This window comes from Pelobates fuscus, chromosome 1, assembly GCF_036172605.1.
Source record: "Pelobates fuscus isolate aPelFus1 chromosome 1, aPelFus1.pri, whole genome shotgun sequence".
NCBI classification, from domain to species: Eukaryota; Metazoa; Chordata; class Amphibia; order Anura; family Pelobatidae; genus Pelobates; species Pelobates fuscus.
This window is the reverse complement of record NC_086317.1, coordinates 253,762,845-253,787,534: the sequence shown is the minus strand read 5'-3', so window position 1 is coordinate 253,787,534 and position 24,690 is coordinate 253,762,845. Positions and strand designations below refer to the sequence as shown.

General features: G+C 37.9%; 1 protein-coding gene across 2 annotated transcripts; it reads left to right on the top strand.

Annotated features, from left to right (window-relative positions):
• The first annotated feature begins 1,515 nt into the window (after positions 1-1,515).
• On the top strand, positions 1,516-23,714 carry NIPAL3 (NIPA like domain containing 3). 2 transcript variants are annotated; one of them, XM_063456543.1, is made up of 11 exons: positions 1,516-1,861; positions 4,585-4,653; positions 7,856-8,027; positions 11,243-11,302; positions 12,382-12,503; positions 13,850-13,946; positions 14,292-14,427; positions 15,787-15,875; positions 17,127-17,190; positions 18,411-18,505; positions 22,905-23,714. In XM_063456543.1, the coding sequence occupies exons 1-11, from the start codon at positions 1,772-1,774 to the stop codon at positions 23,090-23,092; spliced, it is 1,182 nt and encodes a 393-aa protein (XP_063312613.1). In that variant the 5' UTR covers positions 1,516-1,771; the 3' UTR covers positions 23,093-23,714. The 2 variants fall into 2 exon arrangements, with proteins under 2 accessions (XP_063312613.1, XP_063312612.1); XM_063456542.1 differs by having other exon boundaries at positions 12,358-12,503.
• The last annotated feature ends 976 nt before the right edge of the window (positions 23,715-24,690 follow it).

Sequence of the window (24,690 nt, the reverse complement as noted above, 5' to 3'; positions counted from 1 at the left end):
CAGAGCTAGCTCTTACTCTGTGCTACCCTCAGTGTTCCAGAGCCAGCTCTTACTCTGTGCTACCCTCAGTGTTCCAGAGCCAGCTCTTACTCTGTGCTACCCTCAGTGTTCCAGAGCTAGCTCTTACTCTGTGCTACCCTTAGTGTTCCAGAGCTAGCTCTTACTCTGTGCTACCCTCAGTGTTCCAGAGATAGCTCTTACTCTGTGCTACCCTCAGTGTTCCAGAGATAGCTCTTACTCTGTGCTACCCTCAGTGTTCCAGAGCTAGCTCTTACTCTGTGCTACCCTCAGTGTTCCAGAGCTAGCTCTTACTCTGTGCTACCCTCAGTGTTCCAGAGCTAGCTCTTACTCTGTGCTACCCTCAGTGTTCCAGAGCTAGCTCTTACTCTGTGCTACCCTCAGTGTTCCAGAGCCTGCTGTTACTCTGTGCTACCCTCAGTGTTCCAGAGCTAGCTCTTACTCTGTGCTACCCTCAGTGTTCCAGAGCCAGCTCTTACTCTGTGCTACCCTCAGTGTTCCAGAGCCAGCTCTTACTCTGTGCTACCCTCAGTGTTCCAGAGCCAGCTCTTACTCTGTGCTACCCTCAGTGTTCCAGAGCCAGCTCTTACTCTGTGCTACCCTCAGTGTTCCAGAGCCAGCTCTTACTCTGTGCTACCCTCAGTGTTCCAGAGCCAGCTCTTACTCTGTGCTACCCTCAGTGTTCCAGAGCCAGCTCTTACTCTGTGCTACCCTCAGTGTTCCAGAGCCAGCTCTTACTCTGGGCTCCCCTCAGTGTTCCAGAGCCAGCTCTTACTCTGTGCTACCCTCAGTGTTCCAGAGCCAGCTCTTACTCTGTGCTACCCTCAGTGTTCCAGAGCCAGCTCTTACTCTGGGCTCCCCTCAGTGTTCCAGAGCCAGCTCTTACTCTGTGCTACCCTCAGTGTTCAAGATGCCCTAATGATTGGGATCAGGCTAATATACAAGTGGTATAGTTTCTCTTTGCAATGTCACAGGTGAGCAAAAATAAAATTTTTTGAGACCTAAGCAGGAACTAACCAAAGGGCAAGATACTGAGTTTCTCTAAACTTTTGCCCGTTCTCAGTGTTCTCATATTCTCTGTTTTTGTTGCAAAAAAATACTGGACTTTTATATTTTTTTCCATCTCAGCTTTATGACTTTAAATTCAACATTAACCACAATTATCTGTTTAGTGAGTAAACCCCAGAATTTAGTTTATGCATTGCATTCTGTAGTGTGTAAACTAAATAATTTTTTTATTTTTCTTTCATTTTGTTCCTACGTCCATGGCTCTGAGTGACTTTAGTAACTTAATGTTCCTTTAAAATTGGTCTTCTTGTTCTGTATATGAAATATGCATTATTAAATAATTGAAGGTGTGTGAAAGGTTTCATAAAGAGTGCCCAAACAGGAGTTGTCCTAGATATCTGATTCAAACCATGATCCAAATTTCTAGGATTTCTGAATGCAGTCTACATCCTTCCTGTATTTAATCCGTATGACCATTATAATATCACCAAACTCTCTTTTGTTTTCACCAAACAGGATTGAGTGACATTCTAAGAACTGAAGAAGTTTAGCCTTGACATATGAACTGTAATATTTAATACCAAGGTATTAAAATTTCATCATCGTGAAATCGTACAATGACAGATTCATCGTTTTTCATGTAAACTTAACTTCAGGATGAGACAGCGAGAAGTGTTTTGAAAGTTGGAATACAGATTAAAAATTGATCTTGATGATGCTATAGAAAGTATACTATTGCAACAAAATGGAAACAGGACATGGTTCTGATCTGCAATTGGATGAACTGCCTGTGACTACAACAGCGGCTCCCACTGATTCATATTCTTCATATAAGGTAAGCTGCAGCCTCACACTTGACCGCTGTTGATCTCCCTTGCTATTGCTGGCTACATATTTTTGTATGTTTTCCCAAATTGTACATTGTTCATTTCATTGTAAATGCTTTGGCAATGATAGTACGCCAATTGTGCCCAGCTCAGTTTTACCTTTGGACTCTTACAGAACGTTTATTTTGTAGGAATATATAAATCGATTGTATTGTATTGTGCAAAGCTTTTTTTTTTCCCCCTGATATCCTGTTTACATAAAATGACAACACAGCATAAATGTGATAAACTTTCCATGCCCTAACCACAAGATACTGCACTTAATTTTACATACCTTGAAATCTTCTGTCACACTTACACTGCCAGTGTGATGACATTAGGTCTGAAGGAGCGTAGTCATCCTCAAATTACTGTAGTCAATTTGTAGTAATTCTGAGTCCTGGCTATGAGAGACAGCGATTTAGCTAGCATAATGTAGATTAAAATTTTATGCAGTTTAAATTCTTTCATTGAGCTACAGCTAGAGTTGTCAATTTTACAAAACTAAACAAATAGAAAAGATGACTAACACTTGTATGTTTTGCGTTTGGAGTTTCTGGTGCTTCCTCTCTGTGTAAGCAGATAATATCCTATTATCATGTATGCATTGAATAGTCCTGCATGAGTGCATGAACATGCATCTATAGAAAGAATATTTTTGGAATAAACATAGGGCTTATGTTAAGTTATGTTACCAAAGGGGCTCACAAGTTATATGAAGGTACAATTTTTTTATTTTTGTTTAATACAGGTGTACAAAAAAAACATTTAAAGGACCACTATAGTGCCAGGAAAACATACTCGTTTTCCTGGCACTATAGTGCCCTGAGGGTGCCCCCACCCTCAGGGACCCCCTCCCGCCGGGCTCTGGGGAGAGGAAAGGGGTTAAAACTTACCTTTCTCCAGCGCCGGGCGGGAAGCTCTCCTCCTCCGATCCTCCTCCTCTCCTCCCATTCGGCTGAATGCGCACGCGCGGCAAGAGCTGCGCGCGCATTCAGCCAGTCCCATAGGAAAGCATTATCAATGCTTTCCTATGGACGCTTGCGTGCTCTCACTGTGATTTTCACAGTGAGAATCACGCAAGCGCCTCTAGCGGCTGTCAGTGAGACAGCCACTAGAGGATTAGGGGGAAGGCTTAACCCATTTATAAACATAGCAGTTTCTCTGAAACTGCTATGTTTATAAAAAAAAATGGGTTAATCCCAGCTGGACCTGGCACCCAGACCACTTCATTAAGCTGAAGTGGTCTGGGTGCCTATAGTGGTCCTTTATTGAAAAATACATATTCACATTATAAACTTATACTGGATCTGGTCAGTTTGTCATTTATGACTCTGAAGTGCATTTAAAAACCTTCAGCCTTTTATCCTAGTCACCAACCTCAAGAAAAGCCAGTAGACTTGAGCTAGCCGTGCTCCTGGCCTTGAATACGACAGTTTATCCTTTATATCAGCAGAGGTGGTGAACAGTTTATCCTTTATATCAGCAGAGGTGAACAGTTTATCCTTTATATCAGCAGAGGTGAACATAATCGCTGGGCTCTGATCCACATCCTGGAATGCTCATTAAAACCAGGAATAGTCTGTTATCTCACCTCTATTTTCTCATCTCTTATTTCAAACAATCATGCATGCATGTATAACTTCACACACATAGAGGATGATACAATGCTGCTTGTTTCTATTCACTCATGCAAGCAGCTGTAAATATTTACAAGTGTGAGCAGCTTTGTATTTGCATTTTGTGGGGAAATATTAATGCAATAGTATTGTCTTGACACAGTCTCAACTTTGCTGTTGGAAGTGTAAGAATTAACATTGCTCTAGTCCTATTCCTTGTGGTAGGTTAGACTGTAATAGTTCTTTATAATTACAATATGGAGAATATTGACCATGCTTTTGGTTTGACGTTGCACTTCAGTTTTAGCAGTCCAACAGATGATTGTTGGGGAATGGAATTTTTTCCCAGGCATGTGTTTTGCTCAGCTCTCTCCCAGCCAATCGAACTCACCTTCGTGAGTCGGACTGCCACCCACTGTGATGCTAGCAGCTAACAGTATTTCAGGTTGGGGATGTGCATATAAGAGAGCAATCGAAGTTATATTTATATACCGTAGGTCCGTATGTGACTTCTCTTTCTGGACCCTGCTTCCTACTTTACATATAGCTATTCGGCATACTGCAGAGTATCACTACATGAGCCAAAAGTAGCCTATCTTCAATAGGCAGTACATACACTCCAATATACAGTACTAATACTAGTATTTCTTTGAAAAAAGTGCTTGAAGACATTGGCAAAAAACAGAGCTCCACGCATATCTGCTTAACAATACAACCACTCAAAAAAAATACAGTGGTTATGGTGCTTGGTCATGATCCAAATCTTCCTTACTCTGTAAATTCATTAGCTGAAAATAATTAGTAAAGCTTGGGGAATTTATTCACTCAACATTCATTTGTTGTGAAGAAAGTAATAATCATGAACTGTTTGTTCAATTATATGAAATTGGTGTAAGTGGTTTTAATTTTTTTTTATTTTTTTTTCTGCGTGTTTATTGGATAGTTGTTTGAAAAATATACTGGTGTTTTTCATTTCAGTTACCCTGCTGAACTCATTTAAATGTTTCTTTGTGATCTTGCTCCAGGCAAGAGCTACTCACATTTTAATACTAGTTTTTCTTGTTTTCTTACAGGACAACCTAATTGGCGCTCTGCTTGCCATATTCGGCCATCTTATTATCAGTATTGCACTCAACTTACAGGTAAGAATAACCTGCCACGCTACAGTGAAAAGCCAAAATGACCTGTCACCTGTCGAAAACTATTTACACTAAACAGTGGACCATAAAAAAATGTTATGTAAACAGTACATCCATTTAACATATTTAAATACATCACTATATTTCAATTGTTTTTGTTTGTTTTTTTGCTTGTGTTTAGATAGAAGTCACTTATTATGTCTGGGATAAGCACACTCTTTGATCAAACCTCCAGACGTCCCTCTCTTTCAAACAAAGTGTCTCTATTTGGCTATTTATAACATTTACAGTTATGGGTTAGTTAGCTAGGCCTCTTATTCTAGTGCCATATCATTACAATGAATCCTATTATTATTATGTTATTATTAATAAAGTGCCAACAAACCTTATTCTAGAATTGTTTTCTTATTCTACACTCAGTAACCTTTAGTGATCAAGCAAAAAAAAAAAACAAAAAAAAAAAAACTGAAATGTAGAGTTAGTTGTCCCACTCTTGTTGCATCATACCAAAACCATTGGAGGCTGTGATCGCTGCCAAACGTGCTTCAATTATGTTAAAAGGATACTATAGGAATTAAAACAACTTTTAGCTTATTGAAGCAGTTTTGGTGTATAGACCATGCCCCTGCAGTTTCACTGCTCAATTATCAGCCATTTATGAGTTAAAGGTATACAATAGGCATTTAACTGAAGTGGTCTAAGTGCAGTGCCCCTGTCTGTTGAACTCTGCAATGTATAATACTGCAGTTTTTGAGAAATTGCAATGATTAATATGCAGGGTTAACTCAACCTCTTGTGTCTGTCTGGAAGATAGCCATTAGAGGCAATTCCAGGTACCGAACGGAGATTCACTTTTACTACACTATACTGGGTAATGTAAACAATTGTAGCATAAGGCTGCCACAGAAAAAATTAAGGAGTATGAATAGTTTTTGAATGCATTGTAAATTGGTACACTTTATTACACCAATATTAAAGGAGCACTATAGGGTCAGGAACACAAACATGTATTCCTGACCCTATAGGGTTAAAACCACCATCTAGACCCCTTTGCCTCCCTAAATATAGTAAAATCTTACTTGTATTCAAGTCTAAAGATGCTGCCTCTGCCTTCCTCTGAACTTCCTCTGACATCATCAGAAGTGGTGGCCTGATCCAATAACAATGCTTCCCCATAGGATTGGCTGAGACTGACAAGGAGGCAGGTCAGGGGCAGAGCAACAACAATTCAAACACAGCCCTGGCCGATCAGCATCTTCTCATGAATTGAATCAATGAATCTCTATGAGGAAAGTTCAGTGTCTGCATGCAGAGGGTGGAGACACTGAATGTATGGATGCATTTTAGGCAGCCATGACCCAGGAAGGATTTCTAACAGCCATCTAAGGAGTGGCCAGTGAAGTTGGGCTGTAATGTAAACACTGCATTTTCTCTGAAAAGCTAGTGTTTACAGCAAAAAGCCTGAAGGGAATGATTCTACTCACCAGAACAAATTCAGTAAGCTTGTTCTGGTGACTGTAGTTTCCCTTTTAAAGGGACATTATAGTCTCCAAACAACTTTCCCTTAATGAAGCAGTTTTAGTGTATAGATCATGCCTCACAAGTCTCACTGCTCAATTCACTGCCATTTATCAATTTTGTTTCTGTTTATGCAGCCATAGCCACTCCTCCACTGGCTGCAAACTGACCTCACAGACTGCATGGAAAAAAATGGTTTGAGTTTCAATTACATGTTAACTTACTTTACAAGTTTCTATCTCCTCCTCTGTAAATTGAACTTTATTAGACACAGGAGGCTCCTGCAGGTTCTAGAAGGCTATTAAGAGAGCCAGAGATAAAAAAAAAAAAATGTAAATTAAACATAATTTGCAATAAAGGAAGTGTAAAAATTAGATGACTCTTTACAGGAAGTGTTTAGGAATGATATGCCAGTCACATGCAGGGAGATGTGACTAGGGCTGTATAAAAAAAAGTTATACAGTGATTCAACTCCTAAATGGTAGAGAATTGAGCAGTGAGACTGCAGGGACATAATCTATACACCAAAATGGCTTCATTAAGCTAAAGTTGTTTTGGTGAATATAATATCCCTTTAATAATGTTTAATGGGGTGCTTTTAGTAAAATAGCAAGTGCACTGGTTTTACTGCCTATTGTTCTCAGGTCTCAGTGCAATATAACAACTTTTAGAAATTGTTTGCTATAAACCATTGCTTTCTTGGTGATTGCCTCCATCATGGTAACATTGATACTGGCATGTTCTTTCCTGTCCCAGTACTGTATGCCAGTCAGCACTGACCAGGTTGGATGTAATTTACTTTGATAATGTAAAAGTAACTTTTTCTGTATTATAAATCTGACTGAGATGGGAATGTCCCTAGGTGGTGGGAAGAGTTTAAAGGGACATGCATCATTTGACAATTATTATTTTTTTAATACCAGCAAGCAAAGACTTTTAAACAAATATATAAACAAAAAAATTAAGTAAGAAAACACTGAAAAGTATGTAATAAACGTTTCTAAACATATTATAAACTTGGTCAGATTGTATTATAGTGCACACCTTTCAACTAGTGGAGTTTCTTCAAACCCACCCTTTACCAATCCATCTAAGACCAGTCTAATAAGGACATAAAAAGAGCATAATTGTGCAGCAGCAGGAGAGAGAAACCTGACCCCAAAGCCTGCTCTGCATGAATCACACTGATCAGACTCCCTCTCTCCTCCCACTGGCAGGATGTTGCAAGGTGAAGAGATCTTCCAACTGCACATGTGTAACTCTGGCAGCTGTGATCAATGCGTTTTTTTAATATTCCCAGGAATAGGACACTGATTGTATTGATCAGTGTCCCACCTGGAGTGGGTTTGGAAAGCATAAAAAAGAAGTAGGGAAATATGGGGGAATTTATATTTTAGCCTGTTGAGAGTGCCCACTATCTCATTTAACTCTAAAGCCTTTGAATGAGACCGTTGTCTAAAAGTAATGCATGACCGTTTGAATGTTTTGATATTAAACCGGGGGATAGTGAAGGTGACCATGAGTGCCCCACTAAAGAGGCTCTGACAAATCTTGTGACTAATGTATTTTAACTTGCATATACTATATGAAAACCATGGTTCAGTGTTTACAAAGTAGCAGTCTTATGTTACATGTTTGCTTAACCTTGCTTACTCATTGCATGCTAACTGTAATTTGTGTAACCTAGAAATACAGCCATGTACGACTGGCAGGTTCAAAAGATCCTCGATCGTACTTCAGAACAAAGACGTGGTGGTTTGGGTTTCTCTTGATGCTGCTTGGAGAGACTGCGGTGTTTTCATCCTATGCCTTTGCTCCCCTCTCTCTAATTGCACCACTTAGTGCAGTCTCTCTCATTGGTGAGTATTTGAACAGGTACAAATCCAGCGTTAAATAATCGTGATATAAAAGAGTCTTTTTATAAAGTAGCTCATGAAAAATATTTTTTGTCATAATGTTGCACCCAACTGGCTTTTCTAAGTACAGAATGAATTGCAGTGAAATATCAGTTGTAAGAATACTTGGAGAACAAGCACTAGAGATCACTGTACATTGTTATATTGAGAAATATAGTAAATTGTTTCATACAATAATGCCACACAGAGTTAAAGAATACATATAATCAGAGTTCTAGGTTACTTGGCACCCAGAGCAGAAATGTATGTTGGCACCCCTCTTCCCGAACTGTCCAATTGTTTTTGTGTGTCACTCTGTGCCCTCCTTTTGTCAGGGAGATTACAAACACACACACACACACAAGCACTCACATTTACTCACACTTGTTTACAAACATGAACACATACATACTGGAGTGGGATCCAGTGGGGAGCTGCTTGCATTACATTGTACATTGTGGGGCAATGTCATGCAATGCAGGCTATGTAAAGTGATCACATTAACTCCCTCGTCACCAGGCCCTCATTTATATTGGCACCTGCCCCATGACTTGACAAGACACAACCTTCATGGTAAGGGAAGACCTCTTTTGTGAGCTGGTGGTAAAAGCTGCAGTGATCCAGTAGGTAGCAGCATGGGCCAGCGTCTTCCTTTCTTTGCTGTAGATTTCTGTAAGGGCATTGGCTGCAGTATTGATAAAAAAAAATTCTTCTTAGCTTCTTTTTTTTTTTTCTTCAGGCTCGGCACAGCTGAGAATGGCAGGCATTTGGTATAGACGTTATATATGCAAACATTATATTTATTCCCACTGCACTTTTATTCCCCTTCCAATATGTTGGTTTTCAGATTTCTTGCTTTGTCTTGCGAGATTTCACTAGTATTGCTGGCAATGTGGTACATCATTGGTGATCACACATATGAAGTATTTGGCCTACTTTTTAAATTAATAAAGGAGATAAGATGGTATCTTTTATTTACCTCCGTTACCCAATAGTAATAGTGTTGGGAAATGTACCCATTGTAGTGTTGCCATGGCTTATGATCCGGAAAGAAAATTACGTCAAGTATGAAAAAAAAAATGTTTTTAAATGATCAGTGGAATTATTGATGTCCTGTTGGTGGAAAGTGTGCTATTATTCAGGATTCTTCTGCGATCTCTAAAGAATGCTCTCATTTTTGTCTAAAAGCATTTGTACCGTATATACTCGAGTATAAGCCGAGTTTTTCAGCACATTTTTTGGGCTGAAAAACCCCAACTCGGCTTATACTCGAGTCAGAGTCTGTATTATGGCAATTTGCATTGCCATAATACAGACTGGGGGGAGAGGGGGACTGGCAGAGCTGTACTTACCTTTCCTGCAGCTCCTGTCAGCTCTCTCCTCCTCCGCGCCGTCCGTTCAGCACCTCGGTCAGCTCCCAGTGTAAGTCTCGCGAGAGCCGCGGCTCTCGCGAGATTTACACTGGGAGCTGACAGAAGAGCAGAACGGACGGCGCAGAGGAGGAGAGAGCTGACAGGAGCTGCAGAACAGGTAAGTACAGCTCTGCCAGCCCCCCTCTCCCCCCACTGAACTGCCACTGGACCACCAGGGAAGGAGAGCCCCCCTCCCTGCCATATATCAAGCAGGGAGGGGGGACGAAAAAAAAAAAAAAAAAAATAAGATAAAAAAAAAAAAAAAAATTAATAATAATAAAAAAAAGGGGTATAAGGACCACTATGGGAGGGGGGGGGTATAAGGACCACTATGGGAGGGAGGGGGTGGGTTAAGGACCACTATGGGAGGGAGGGGGGTATAAGGACCGCTATGGGAGGGAGGGGGGGTATAAGGACCACTATGGGAGGGAGGGGGGGGGTAAGGACCACTATGGGAGGGAGGGGGGGGATAAGGACCACTATGGGAGGGAGGGGGGGGTATAAGGACCACTATGGGAGGGAGGGGGGTATAAGGACCACTATGGGAGGGAGGGGGGTATAAGGACCACTATGGGAGGGAGGGGGGGATAAGGACCACTATGGGAGGGAGGGGGGGGGGTATAAGGACCACTATTGGAGGGAGGGGGGTATAAGGACCACTATGGGAGGGAGGGGGGTATAAGGACCACTATGGGAGGGGGTGGGATAAGGACCACTATGGGAGGGAGGGGGGTATAAGGACCATTATGGGAGGGAGGGGGGGGTATATGGACCACTATGGGAGGGATAGGGGGGGATAAGGAACACTATGGGAGGGAGAAGGGGGATAAGGACCACTATGAGAGGGAGGGGGTGGGATAAGGACCACTATGGGAGGGGAGGGGGAAGTAAGGACCACTAGGGGAGGGGGAAGTAAGGACCACTAGGGGAGGGGAGGGTAAGGACCACTGGGGGAGGGGTGAGTCAGGACCACTGGGGGGGGGAGTGAAGGAACACGGGGGTGGGGAGGTAAGGACCACTGAGGGAGGAGGAGGGGAAGTCAGGACATATGGGGGGGGGAGGGGGCGGCAAAAATTTTTTTGCCTACGGCGGCAAATATCCTTGCACCGGCCCTGCACACACTGCATTCACACACTGCATTCATGCACACACACACTGCACTCATACACACACTGCACTCATACAAACACGCTGCACTCATACACACACACATACGCACACACTGCATTCATTATACACACACTGTAAATAAATATTCAATTAATATATTTTTTTTAGGATCTAATTTTATTTAGAAATTTACCAGTAGCTGCTGCATTTCCCACCCTAGTCTTATACTCGAGTCAATAAGTTTTCCCAGTTTTTTGGGATAAAATTAGGGGCCTCGGCTTATATTCGGGTCGGCTTATACTCGAGTATATACGGTACTTATTTTTCTTTCACATACATTGACAGTATTAAATTTGTACATATGTAAAAAAGAATTGCCATGGTGGTTCTCCATGAAAATGAACTACTCGCAGTATTAAGGCTGCAATATCCAATAAGTTGGCGCAAATCTCAAATGAGATGAGGTTTTGTTTCCAAATAAAATCTAAATTAAGAGCTCATTTTCTCTCCTTTATAAATGATGTAATGTCATAATTTTTGAAATATTTTGACCATTATGTTTTTACAATAAAATTAGATACTTGATTATAAAACTTTCTGGCTTTTAATACTGGTTGAAAAGGCTTTCACGTTAACGATGCTTTTTATCTTAAACAGCCAGCTCAATAATAGGAATTATATTTATAAAAGAAAAGTGGAAACCAAAGGAATTTTTTAGTAAGTATATGGCAATTAAATGTACCTAAACACCTCTTCTCTTGATTCTTATGTGTTTGTTGATTTACCTCACATCCAAAATAATCAGTTTTGTGCATGGAAATTAGTTGCATGACCTCACAATTTCTGTTAAAGATACAGCTTCAAAAATATTTTGAAAAATTCCTGGATGCAAATTGTTATTGCCCATACTATTACATCATATTAGATCCTATTAGAAGATCAGTTCCTCTTCAAACGTGCCGTTGTAATTGGTCAATTTTGGACATTTGATAAACTGAACAATTACATTGATGGGGCCTTGTGACATGTATTTAATTGGGATGACTATATAGTCAATATTAGCATGCTCAGATTTCTAAAGCTTCTAAATCTTTAGTGAATGCTAATATATGGTTGATGATCACTAAGGACAGGACTGAAAAGGAAATGATGTTGATCACATCTTAACTAATACATAGACAAATTCCTGCTGCAGTATTGGGGGAGTGGAGATACCAAGTCACAGATTTCCATGACACCAATGGAATACACACTTGAATTAATTTTGTATACAATTTATATTGTCGTTTTCCTGAGTTGTCCATTTACTTATCTTAGTTGCTATGGAGCTATACAGTTATATTTCATACAGCTGTTGGTCTGCCTCTGAAAAGTGGTTTAAAAAGTGGAGACTAAAACTGGAAATGTCACATCAACTTTACTGTGGTTTTAAGTATGTTGTGATCATGGGTAAATCATTATATAAAACACTTTATTTAGTGTTGTTGTGGAAAACCAATTAAACATGTTACTCCAATTTGTACACTTTGGTACAGGAGGTGCCATTTAAAATGTAACTGGCACAAACCGTTTTGAACTGATTGGCACAATATGCCTTAGAGAGCCTGACACATTATCATTCACACACTGATCATTTAATTTTCTGTGATTTAAGCATGATTTGGCTGAAAATCCTGATACTTAACACTATTTCACTTGCATGTTAACTAACCACACCTTCTCACGTATGTATGTATGTATCTTTTCTCTTCATTCTCTCCTTGCCTCCAAAGGACGTTATATCTTGTCCTTTATAGGCTGTGGTTTAGCAATTGTCGGCACCTATTTGTTGATAACATTTGGACCTAACAGCCATGAAAAGATGACCGGAGAAAATATTGTGAAGCATTTAGTCAGCTGGCCATTTTTACTCTATATGGTAAGTTCCTACTCCACTGTCCTCATTTCTATTCCGTGATCTGTGTCTTGGGTTTAAGCCCTTTAATGTTACAAGTTAGATAAACACTTTTTATATTATCATGACAGTCAAGGCAAGTTATGTGTCATGATGGGGTGAAAGGAAATAACCTAAAATAATGCTGCCCGTTGAACTGAATGGGTGGTTGGGAAGAATTGTTGGAAGTATAAGAAGGGTGCTAAAGCCACTTTATAGATCCATTTAATTTCTAAAGCTCACATAGAAAATTGTGTCTATTATTGAAAACTTTACCCTTTGTAAAACACAAGCTACGTGTATTGTCTATTAAAGTCCCCTAACATGAAGCCCTCGGCTTGTCAAAAGATATAATGTAGCACAGTAAATTACATTTTACACACACTGAGAAACTTGAAATGTCATTTTAGCCCATTGTATAATAAAAAAATGAGCTAGGTGCCATATTACTCGTTTTGAAGTGGCTATTAAACTTTAGGCCTTGCTAGTAGCCCATTCTGAACCCTGCTCAGAGACTTGTTTTCTTGGCTTTGAAACTTGATTTAGTGATTTGAAAACTTACTTTTAAAATGTATGCATAGCTCGTAGTGTTGGGGGGAAGAAAAGAACCTTGACAACCTAATTTTTAAACGAAGTGTTTTTCACTCATGTTGTACATTATGGCTGTCAGATACTAGAGTCATCAAAACAACTTTAGCTTAATGAAGCAGTTTTGGTGTAGTGATCATGCCTCTGAAGTTTCACTGCTCAATTCACTGCCATTTATGAGTTAAATCACGTTTGTTTCTGTTTATGCAGCCCTAGCCACACCTCCCCTGGCTGTGACTGACACAGCCTGCTGGAAAACAAAATTATTTTATTTTCAATCCGATAAACACTTTTAAAGTAAGTTACTATCTCCTGCATACAGGAGGCTCTTGCAGCGTCTAGCAAGCAATAAACAGAGCAGGGTATAAGACATTTCTAACTTACACAGAATTTGCAATATAGGAAGTGTAAACATTAGATGACTCTTTGCAGAAAGTGTTTAGGAAGGCTGTGTAAGTCACATGCAGGGAGGTGAGACTAGAGCTTAATTATTCTAAAGTTGCTTTGGTGACTATAGTGTCCTTTTAACTTAATTGTTAATTTGGGCATGTGCTTAATTCACATAAAGCTATACATTTAGAAATGAATTAGGAGCAAGACAAATTATTTTATTTTACCTATGTAATAGCTAAAACATTTATATATATATATTTTTTGACAATCCACATTAAATCAAGCAAAGTCACAGGAAGTAGATCATGGGAATACTCTTGTATGGCTCTAATAATGTCTGTTCTTTGTAGCTGGTGGAGATTTTAGCTTTCTGCTCATTGCTGTACTACTACAAACAGAAGAATGCAAACTACATGATCATTATATTGCTACTGGTCGCACTGCTGGGTAGGTGAACTAATCCTGCGAATATATATTTATGACTTGTGTAGTACTGTTTAATGGAATAATCTAGCAATATTCAGATCTATTAATTGTTTTGCTATTACTACATTGTATCTTTCTGTCTTCTATGTTTTATTCTCTTGTTTTCCACCCATTCAAATAACCCTAGCCTCTGTAAATCCAAACTATTAGACCCCCTATTCCAGCCCATGTTAAATATTCTTACCAGTAGAAAGACCGTGCTCTGTTGTTATGAAGCTTAAAGTGTTCCATTTGTAGATATTTGTTGTTTCTAACTATGGGGAGACATGTATTTAAGATAACTTGTAAACATTTTTTCTTTCCTAGGTTCAACAACAGTTGTTACTGTAAAAGCATTAGCTGGTATGATCATGGTTTCTATACGGGATACCTTGCAATTTGGATACCCTATTTTCTACATCATGTTTGTATGCATGGTGGCTACAGCTATTGCTCAAGCATCGTAAGTTCATGCATGACTGCATTGTACACACTTTCTCTGCTCCTTTGTACACTCAGGGCCTTGTTGATACTGTAAGCGCCTCTGAGCAGGGCCTTCTTCACCTCGTAAACCACGTGTAAAGCAGGCGATAATGTAGTTAAGAGCAGACTGTATTATTTGTAGGTGGGGGAAAAGTACATTTTCACAAGCAAGAAAACAATGTTCAGTGACATATTTGAAAAATAGCCTCAGTGTAAATACCAGAAAGGTACATTTTAAAACCCGTTAAAGAATGTTTGAAAAAGAAGGAAGTATCTCATCAGGCTGGTTAGTCAAGCCTCCTAATAATACACTTACAGCTCTGTAAGTGGAACTTTACCAAAGGCTTACTGCTGCAAAGTAAACAGGCCAGCCTCTTTGTTTTCCCTGATAGCAGTAGCAGAGAGATATTTTGTTGGGAGCTAAGCAGCTCCTGTATGTTTCTGCTGCCTTGCACTTTCTAAATCAGCTGCTTATCCCATTCTATGTAAATCAGCTTTTTAGATACAAATAGAAACACACTGCATCACTGTATTTTAACCACTTTTTGATCCACTGTTATAAAAAATATTTATTTACCTGCTATTTTTCCTGCAATATGTGTGCAAATCTATCAGTTTGTTACCCCATGAGGCCCCCTTTAAAGATCAATCCTGCTCTTCGACAAGTTATTTAGCCTATTCCTCTTTATAGAACAATCCAATGTTATTGATATTTCTACACTTTCTTGTATGAGTTAGTCAATTTAGGGCATGCCATAATAATCTAGTCCTGCTAAGATCAGGACATTGACTCTGCTAAATTAGAAAGAAAGAGCAACATTTCCTCAGATTGGCTGAGGAAGGACCGTGGGATCCTTCATAGACCTCAATGCTGTACTCTAGTACATGCACGAGAGAACAGCAGTGATGTTGGAGCAGACCTAACAAGTGGCCATCCCCTTGATCTAGCGGCGATATCACCATCGGGGAACTTTGAGAATTTTACAACGTCCCCAGACGTGGCAGTGCTGTTTAAATATTGTAACACATTCCCGACTCGAGTGTTGTAAACAAATTTATGGTATCTAAGCTAATAATTTTGTGATCATGCACAATTCCGGTCACAAAACTACATTTTACCAAAGTTGTATTTGACATTTTACGCAAGTTGTAGGGCTGATTTTTTTCTAGAGAGTACGTACTTTTTCTAACAAATACAATGAATGTTAGACCATTGCACCAAATAAAGACATTAAATCATAAAATTTTGTGGTATTCTTTGTTTTAATCAGATTCACTTTTAGCAGTATTTTGTGTGAAATTAACTATTTCATATATTTCCATCTCTCATTTACAACAGCTTTTTGTCCCAGGCATCTCAGCTGTATGATTCTGCTCTGATTGCAAGCGTTAATTATATTCTCTGTACAACTATAGCTATATCTGCAGGTAAGTGCCCAAAGGATCTTACATTGAAATATCTGCAAGGGCATAGAAGCTAGCTTCTCGTTGGTGTATTGTGAAATACTGTGCCTTGTCTATTTTTTTTTATCATTTTATATTTATTGAATTTTTTTTATATATAATATAAAAAGACAAAACATCACAAATCCGAGGAAGATGCCACATAAAAAGGCAATCCAACCCGGGAACAACATACAATAACATGCAAACAACTACTGAGACAGAAAGTATCAAATTGCAATATCTTAAGTACAATAATAGCAGAAAATAAGCATAACCACATCTACACAAAAGGACAAAGATGGGCTATAGCTTACAAACAAGACACACAAAATTGGTCTTACATGGGATAAAAAAAAAAAAGAGAGTCAAATTACCCATAAACAAATTACTTTAGTATCTACTAAAGGATCAGAGAGATCATAAGAGTCTATCCTATTCTTGCTTTCGTCCCAGATTAGACAAAAATTAGAATTTTAGTTGCCATTAAGCAATGAACCATCATCCATTCTAGATTGCCTTGTATGTCTAAGCCAAAGAGATGGAGTAGTGCAAAATCCGCTTTAAACTCAGGACGTATACCTCCAATTCTAAAAATAAGTTCAAATATAATATTCCATAGAGGTTTAATTCTGGGACAAGTCCACCAAATATGGAGTAAGGTCCCTTCAGGATGGAAACACGGCCAACAATTTGGGGGGGGTTAGAATTGGATATTTTAGAAAGTCTTACAGGGACCATATACCATCTAAACAAAATTTTTGTGAAGGCCTCTAGAATATTCAGATTATGTATATGTTTCCTCGTCATCAAAAATGCTTTACACCAGTTGTTGTAAGGAATAGAGATACCCAAGATACTGTGCTTTGTCTAGTTAACCGTGGTGGAGGATTCCAAGCTGAAACAATTGTAGAGAATCAACAGGTTAGACATTTTAGTGTAGGTTTATTAGAAACAGGAACACAAAATAAAATATACATTTCAACCCATAGGCCTTAGTCATGTATAGAATGTATACATGACTAAGGCATATGGGCCAAAATGCTATATTTTTTTATTTTATGTTCCTGTTTCTAATAAACCTACATTAAAATGCCTAACCTGTTGAGCCTGTGGATAATCTATTAGGACAATATATAGTTAAAAGTATACATTTGTATTCCTAATGCTATAGTACTCGGTTAATTTAGTGACTGTACCTCCTTTATTTAATTTTCATTTAAATTTTCATTGCAGGAGCAGTATTTTACTTAGATTTCCGTGAAGAAGACGTGCTTCACGTGTGCATTTTTGTTTTAGGGTAAGCTGGGAAAAAACCAAATTATTTTGTCACATTCCAACAATTTCTTCACTGTTGCAATTTAGCCAGTAGCAATAAATGTATATTTAACAGAATGACATAGTGGAAGAATTTTTCCAAATTCACAAATTTGACCTTCGTATTTCAAGTTTTTCAGCCTCCGGTACTGTCCAAGGTAATTGTTTCTCTCAATCTCTGCACTTTGTGATGAGTCAGAGCGCAGGCCGATGAACATAGAATTTGTACTCTTAGACATTTAGTGAGTGCCAGGATAAGAAAATGTAAAAAAAAAACAGTGTCTGAAGCTGGCTTTATCTGCTGGAGGTGCAGATCACTCTCCTTGCCAGCAGCTGTGCAAAGACACATCGGGGGTTCACCTGTAGTGGCTATACTGGTTTTACTTTACCATTCATGGGCAGAACATTAGATCATAAAGATGAAAATATAGATTAAGAAAAACTATTTTATATTTCTAGTTTTTTTTTTCTTTTCTCCATATATAAAGCGTGAGTTTCTGTTATTGACTGTGCCACAATATATTGGTTTTGATTCACGTTCTCTGCAGCATGGGGTGTCAATATGAAGTTTCTTCATTAAATATTTAGTTGAAGTGATTTAAAAGCCAGTTTGTACATTTAGCCCAATAATCAAGCTGTGTCCACTTCCTTCACATGGCTAATGGCATCTATAGAAATGTAGCCAGAGATCATCCCCTGCCATCTAAAGGTCACTGTCTAATTGCCATTATCACTGTTCACTGACACTATTTCTGCTCCTCCTGTTGTACCGGTCTACTTTCTTTCCCATCTCTGCCTTTTCCCCCAATTGTCTCGCCCTACTTATATCTCTTTCAGTACCCCCTTCCTTCTGTTTTTGTGTGTCTCTAGTGAAGTCTCACCCAGTTTTCATATCTTCGTTAAGAGATGAGGAGTTCACCCCTGGGTATTGTGAGCTTCACAGACCAGAGATTTTCAGTGTAGAGGCAGTCACCGCTCCAGAATGGCTCTAGTAATTCAGGGCGCTGTTAATAGTAGTGCATGTCTATGTACCTGAACATCACGTAGTTAGTCATGGATCCAAAGTCCTTTTTGGCTTCCTAATGAATATTAATATATTATATATCAATTGTAGTCTTTACATCTGTAATTAAATATTTATGTGTAACATCAATGTATTTGTTGTATCTGTTCTCTAATTAGCATAATTTGTTTTTCTTGAAGGTGCCTTATTGCCTTTCTTGGAGTCTTCCTTATCACAAGAAATAGAAAAAAACCAAAAAGCTTTGAACCTTACGTTTCAATGAACCCTATGCCAGGTAATACTAACTGCCACAGACATGCCATTTTGCAACCTAACATTATCATGTATGTAATTAAATGGTTATTTTAAATTTGGTATGGCATATTCATTTTAGGCTGTGATCACAATTTATTGTTTGCTCATTATTGACATAAGACTGATAATGTTGAAGCTTTCTCAGTCTCACCTTCCCATTAATTTTTAACAAACACTTTTTTTGCCAAGGAGAGACTGTAAGCACCAAAACAACTTTGAATTAATTAAGCAGCTTTGGTGCATAGATCATGCTGCTGCAGTCTCACTGCCCAATTATCTGACAATTAAGAGTTAAATCAATTTTGTTTCTGCATTCATAGCCACACCTCCCCTGGCTCTGTCTTACACAATTTTGGTTTAATTTTCAATTTAATATTTTTATTATTATTATTATTATTATTATTATTATTATTATTATTGCAATACAATATAAAACATTACATTACAATACAATTACATACTATATAAAATATTAAAGGATCACTATAGGTCAGGAACACAAACATGTATTCCTGACCCTATAGTGTTAAAACCACCATCTAGCCCCCCAGGTACCCTCATGCCTCCATAAATATAGCAAAATCTTACTATATTCAAGCCTGAAGCTGTAACTCTGCATGCTGTTTGCCTCAGAAAAACAAGCAGTCTGCTGACATGTGGTAGCCTGATCCAATCACAATGCTTCTCCATAGGATTGGATGAGACTGACAAGGAGGCAGATCAGGGGCAGAGCCAGCATGATTCAAACACAGCCTTGGCCAATCAGCATCTCCTCATAGAGATGAATTGAATCAATGAATCTCTATGAGGAAGTTCAGTGTCTGCATGCAGAGGGTGGTGACACTGAATGTTTGGATGCATTTTAGGCAGCCATGACCCAGGAAGGATCTCTAACAGCTATCTGAGGAGAGGCAAGTTATCACAAGGCTGTAATGTAAACACTGAATTTTCTCTGAAAAGATAGTATTTACAGCAAAAAGCCTGAAGGTAATGATTCTACTCACCAGAACAAATTCAATAAGCTGTAGTTGTTCTGGTGACTATAGTGTCCCTTTAAACTTTGGAGAAATTCATCTAGTTATAGATTTTAAATTCAATTCATTTTCTTAATTCATTGTAACCTAGAGGACAGTGACAACACTAACACCAATAACACATTCATACTACCATTCATTCTAGGGGAAGTTAGTCTCTTCATCTGTGATATATTTTTATCTATTCCTAATATATCTAGGATTAGATTCTTTTTTTTTTTTTCTATCTACCACTAACGCTTCATTTTCTATACGTATCCATTGATGTTGTCCCTCTATTTTGAACCATTTTGAAATATGAGTAAATGAAATAGAATCGTAGATTTTACTTATATCTGGTGCACCAAGACCTCTTTTCACCCCTGGATATAATACTTTTATTATTTGTATTTATTTTTTTTATCCCTTTTTTTTTTTACGTAACTCTTTACTTCTTTTTTTCCTTCCCTTCTTCTTTCTTCTTCCTTTTCAAATGTGTCCCCTTGTTGGTTTTTTTTTTGGTTTTTTTTTTGTTTTTTTTGTTGTTTTTTTTATAATACATTTTTTTTTTAATTTTTATGCTTTTTGATGATGTAATTAAACAGATTATGTTCTTAGTAGGATTCAATTCCAAGTTGATCAGAAAGGGGTATATCTGTTCAAGTGCCGTTTCTCCCCCCTTTTATTTTCTTTTTGTTCCCTTGTCTCTTTAAATTTGTGCCACCAGTTTTTTTTTTTTTTTAAAGAGATTTATTTTTTTTGTTTTGTTTTTGTTATTTTACCCCTTTCTACCAATATATAGTGTCTAAAAATTATCATATACAATCAGGTATATGCCACTCTTTACCACATCTCACTATATTTGTTTTACTTTATAAAAAAAAAAAAAGAATTGTAAGTGGTTCTCTTTATGTATTGTAAAATTTCAAATTTCTTTGTATAGCTGGTAGGAAGGGAGTACCCAGACTTAGGTATTTGTAATGATCCTACTTAGATCAACTTAGACACATTTAAACAAATAAAAAAAATATAAATTCTCATCGCCATACTGTCAGGATTACTGTTTGATCCAGCACGTCGAACTTTATAGCCTGGATGACAAATAAGTAACGTATGGCCGGATTTAAAGTACATAGAATAGTCAAAAATACTAGCCGAGGTCAGGGAACACAGAAAGGGACGCAGCGATGAGGAAAGCCAGGAGTCAGGATACCAGAATATAGAGAAGTCAATAAACAAAGCCAAAGTCAAAAACCAGGTAGAAAACTAATAACAGGAACGCGCTCTCGGACAACCACAAGGGAAACCACGACAGGGCACTGAGCAGGATGAGAACTGGGCCTAAATACCCCTCCTCTGATAGGCTGTAACCGGCCTTTGACCCCAAAGTCAGTTACCAGGTTTCATTTGCAGAATTGCTGCTCAGCATTAACCCTTCTGTGGATTAGGTTGCTGCTCGGCACAACTTTTCCTGTGTGGACAGTAAATGTCATTAACCACATTTCTATAAGCGGATGAATACGTGACACATACTTTGTTCCTGAAGCAAGTCCTTTTTTCCCCCTTTTCTCTCAGAAGATAGGAAGATAGTAAATGGGAATTTGGTTTTATTTTTAGTCTATTTAGCTACATAAATTGAGATATATATATATATATATATATATATATATACACACACCTTTTTTACTATTTGTTGGCAACTTGAATGTCAATCTTTATCTACTTCAAACTTCTTCTTTTTAGTTCAAGTGCATTATTCATATGTATAGAGTTATTTATTTATTTATTTCAGCATTTCCCCAAATCACCTTTTTTTTATTTTATTATAAAGGATTACTCACTGAGAGTCCACAGCTTGTAGGGTCAGCCACTGCATGCTTATATCCAAAGTTTACTCTGGAACTGCTTTTCTCTCCTCTCCCTTCATTTTTGAATTCAGCATTTTTTTATTTTTTAGTCCACGTTTCTCCCTGGTCTCCGCTCTCTCTTTTCCCACAGTCACAGTCGGATCTTTCCTCCTCTCTCTCTATATCGCTGTCTCACTTGTTTGGCATCCGCCTTCTCTGCTATCCACTCACTGTTGCTGCACTGACTCCAATCTGTCTTCTTGAACGGCACCCTCAGAGCAGTAGAAGTATTCACACAACATCAAGTTTTTCAGTGTTCTCGTGTCTGACTTGCTCCATCTCCAACACAACCTCCTTACGTCCTCACATCATCACATCCCAAGCTACATATATTTTCAATTAGATCTTACTGCATTGTGGGTGCACTTTAAGTTATCTACTTCTTTAATCACTCATAGGAGTGTTTTGCAGGTTCTAGTATGCTATTAAGAGAGCAGGAAATAGAACAAAATTCTAAATGAAACACAATGTGCAATAAGGGAAGCTAAAAAAAAAAACAACTTTCACAAAGGGTATAGGAAGGCTGTGTAAGTCACATGTAGAGGAAGTGTGACTAAGACTGCATGAACAAAGTGATTTAATTTTAAAAGATAGAGAATTGAACAGTGAGACTGCAGGTGCATGGTCTGTACACTAAAAACATTCCATTGAGGTAAAGTTGTTTTGGTGCTTAGTGTTCCTTTAATAGTTAGATAAAAAGGGCTGAAGTCACTGAAATCACTCTTCAATTGAAGCAAATAAAGTGCAAATAAGTTATCAGTAGTGAAATTTATAGGAAAACAAATGCACAATACCAAAAATGCCCAAATCATCACTGAATTGTAAAAAAAAAAATAATCAATCAGGCTGGTCAGATCATTCAAAGATTGATCATTTTATTTGTCTCAAGATTCGTCATAGTTGTCTAGGTTGAAAAAAAGACTATAAAGTCCATAGAATTCAACCTTGAAACCCATTCTTTTATTCTGTTGTTCCAAACGATTGTGTAATTAACAATGAAACTCAAGTTTTGCCTCCTGATTAAATCAACGACCACTGACAGCAGACAAAAGTCATGGCAATTTTTGATTTTTACCAATTTCTATTAAAGTTCTGAAAATATTTATGAATCGAATACAGGACCTTAATTGTAAAAAGTCAGTTATTGACAATGAAAACATTAGATTTCTGGGGATTTTGGACATGGACGGTTTAAAAGATGGCAAATATTTGCTTGAAGTTTTCTATTCACTTATGCCAGGGCCCCATAATCCTTTGACAATATCAAGTCTGTGGAATCAAATAGTGAGACTGTTAAACAGATGGGAAATTCTGAGTTTGGTAAATGGAGGTTAAAGGAAACCGTGTTGATTGGTTCATGAAGAATTACAGATTTGGGGAATCGCAGTGCAAGGAACATGCTAGTAAAGTCTATACCACAAAACTACATAATAATTTATATTTGTTTATTTTCTTGTAGGTCTTCAGACCATGCATGATAATGGCAGTGCAATTCAGCCTGATTTTGGAAGCTCATTTTCCTATGGGGCTCTTGCAAGCAACGACAGTTTATCCGAGATATACACACCTGCAACACTTCCTGTCGTTAGTGAAGAAGCATCTTCCAGTTTGCCTTATAAGGTGCTAGATCACAATAAGACTGAATAGGTGTGCACATTCCATTTGGGTTTTTTTTTTGTGCACTGGACATAAAAGAACTATATCTGGAATTTTCTTCCTTTTTCCTCAAATATCAGCTTTTTTTTCTTAAAGTTATATTTATTATGTTGCTACGGAAGAAAGGGGTATAGGTCACAGAAAATAAAAGAATGACAAAGAAATGTTTGACAAGAAAAAGAAAGAGTTGAAAATTTGTAAGCCAGGCACACCGTGTTTTACTGTTTTTGAGATTGAGCTGCGGTGGAACAAACATTTATTAACATGTCACACAAATAGATATACCTGTCATATTGAGATTAACATTGTAATCAGTATTATGATCAGTACAGACACACGGGCCATTCTGGTAAACAATTTTAATGGTTAATTATATTACATAGTGTAGTTTTGACAGATATTCTGTGTTCTTCAACCAGTGGAAAAGATATTTTTTTTTTTTTTTTTTTTTGGAGCAAAAAGCTAGTTTTCTTAAAATTGTCTGACTATTCTAAGCATTTAATTCACATTTATATTTGCTTTCCTAACCTATTTCTCACATTACATGCCTGAAAAAGACTATCTAAACCCGGTGGTCTGCTATACCTGACATTAACTGGCTTCAGTTCTTACGAGGGACTTACGGTTTCCATCTCTAATGAGAGTGCTTTCAGGGAGGCATAGGACACTTGTTAATATTTGGTTAAATCCTTTTCCAGGTCTGAGATTATGAAAAAGACGATACTTTGTTCTATTATTGGGAAATGGACGGAGAGGATGATTTGTACTGTACTGTATTAAAGATCAGTGAACCAATCATTGCCAAAGAATTTAACAATGTATCGAAGAAGTGAAGACTGGTTTTGGTCAAAACTTGATATACAAATCAAAACTTGATATAAGAGTGGAACAAGGAAAATGTATTGTACATTTGTTCATAAGTGAAAGAGAATTTCTAATATTTCTGAGAATTTTTAAACTATTGTTTGTCTAAGTTAAGCATATTTCTTGTAATTTGTCCATTGTATGGTATTTCTCACAGAATATTAAAATAAATGTTTTTTAAAAATAATGGGTATGCTTCACAATGATTACTTAAGCCAACAGTAGGACTATGCACACCGTTGTTTTAAACCACTCCTTACCTGATTCTAATCTGGAAGATATATATGACAGTTGCAAAATGTATTACTTAAACTTCTTTACTAATATCATTGTGGTACTATGAAACACGGGATCATTCCTTTAGACATTAGAGTTGTGACTGAGTAGTTCTCACACGTCCATCATGTGGTACCAGGTGATCCTGTCCACTGTACTATAACACATGAAGTTACTGCCATAAACACTTCTCTCAGACAGGCAGTTGGTACCCAAGGGAGAATAAGAGAAAGGGCACTGTGGCCCTGTACACAGCTTTACTTAACACCACTCACCTGGAACAGCACAGAGCCTGTACCACTTCCTCTCAAAATAATATGAGAGAGGAAAAACAAAGGTTTGCGTGCATGCAACCATCATTGTGTGTACTCAAGTGTTTGCGTGTGTGTGTGTGTTTCTATGTGTAAGTGTTTCTTAAGACATACGGGGTTGGAAACTTGCAGGGAAGC

What these genes read in the sequence shown, in the direction of transcription:
- NIPAL3 (XM_063456542.1), top strand. Translation starts at nt 1,772, where the DNA reads ATGGAAACAGGACATGGTTCTGATCTGCAATTGGATGAACTGCCTGTG. An exon ending in GAAACCAAAGGAATTTTTTA is followed by an intron (nt 11,303 to 12,357) that starts GTAAGTATATGG and finishes TTGCCTCCAAAG; the next exon opens with GACGTTATATCTTGTCCTTT. An exon ending in GGCCATTTTTACTCTATATG is followed by an intron (nt 12,504 to 13,849) that starts GTAAGTTCCTAC and finishes TGTTCTTTGTAG; the next exon opens with CTGGTGGAGATTTTAGCTTT.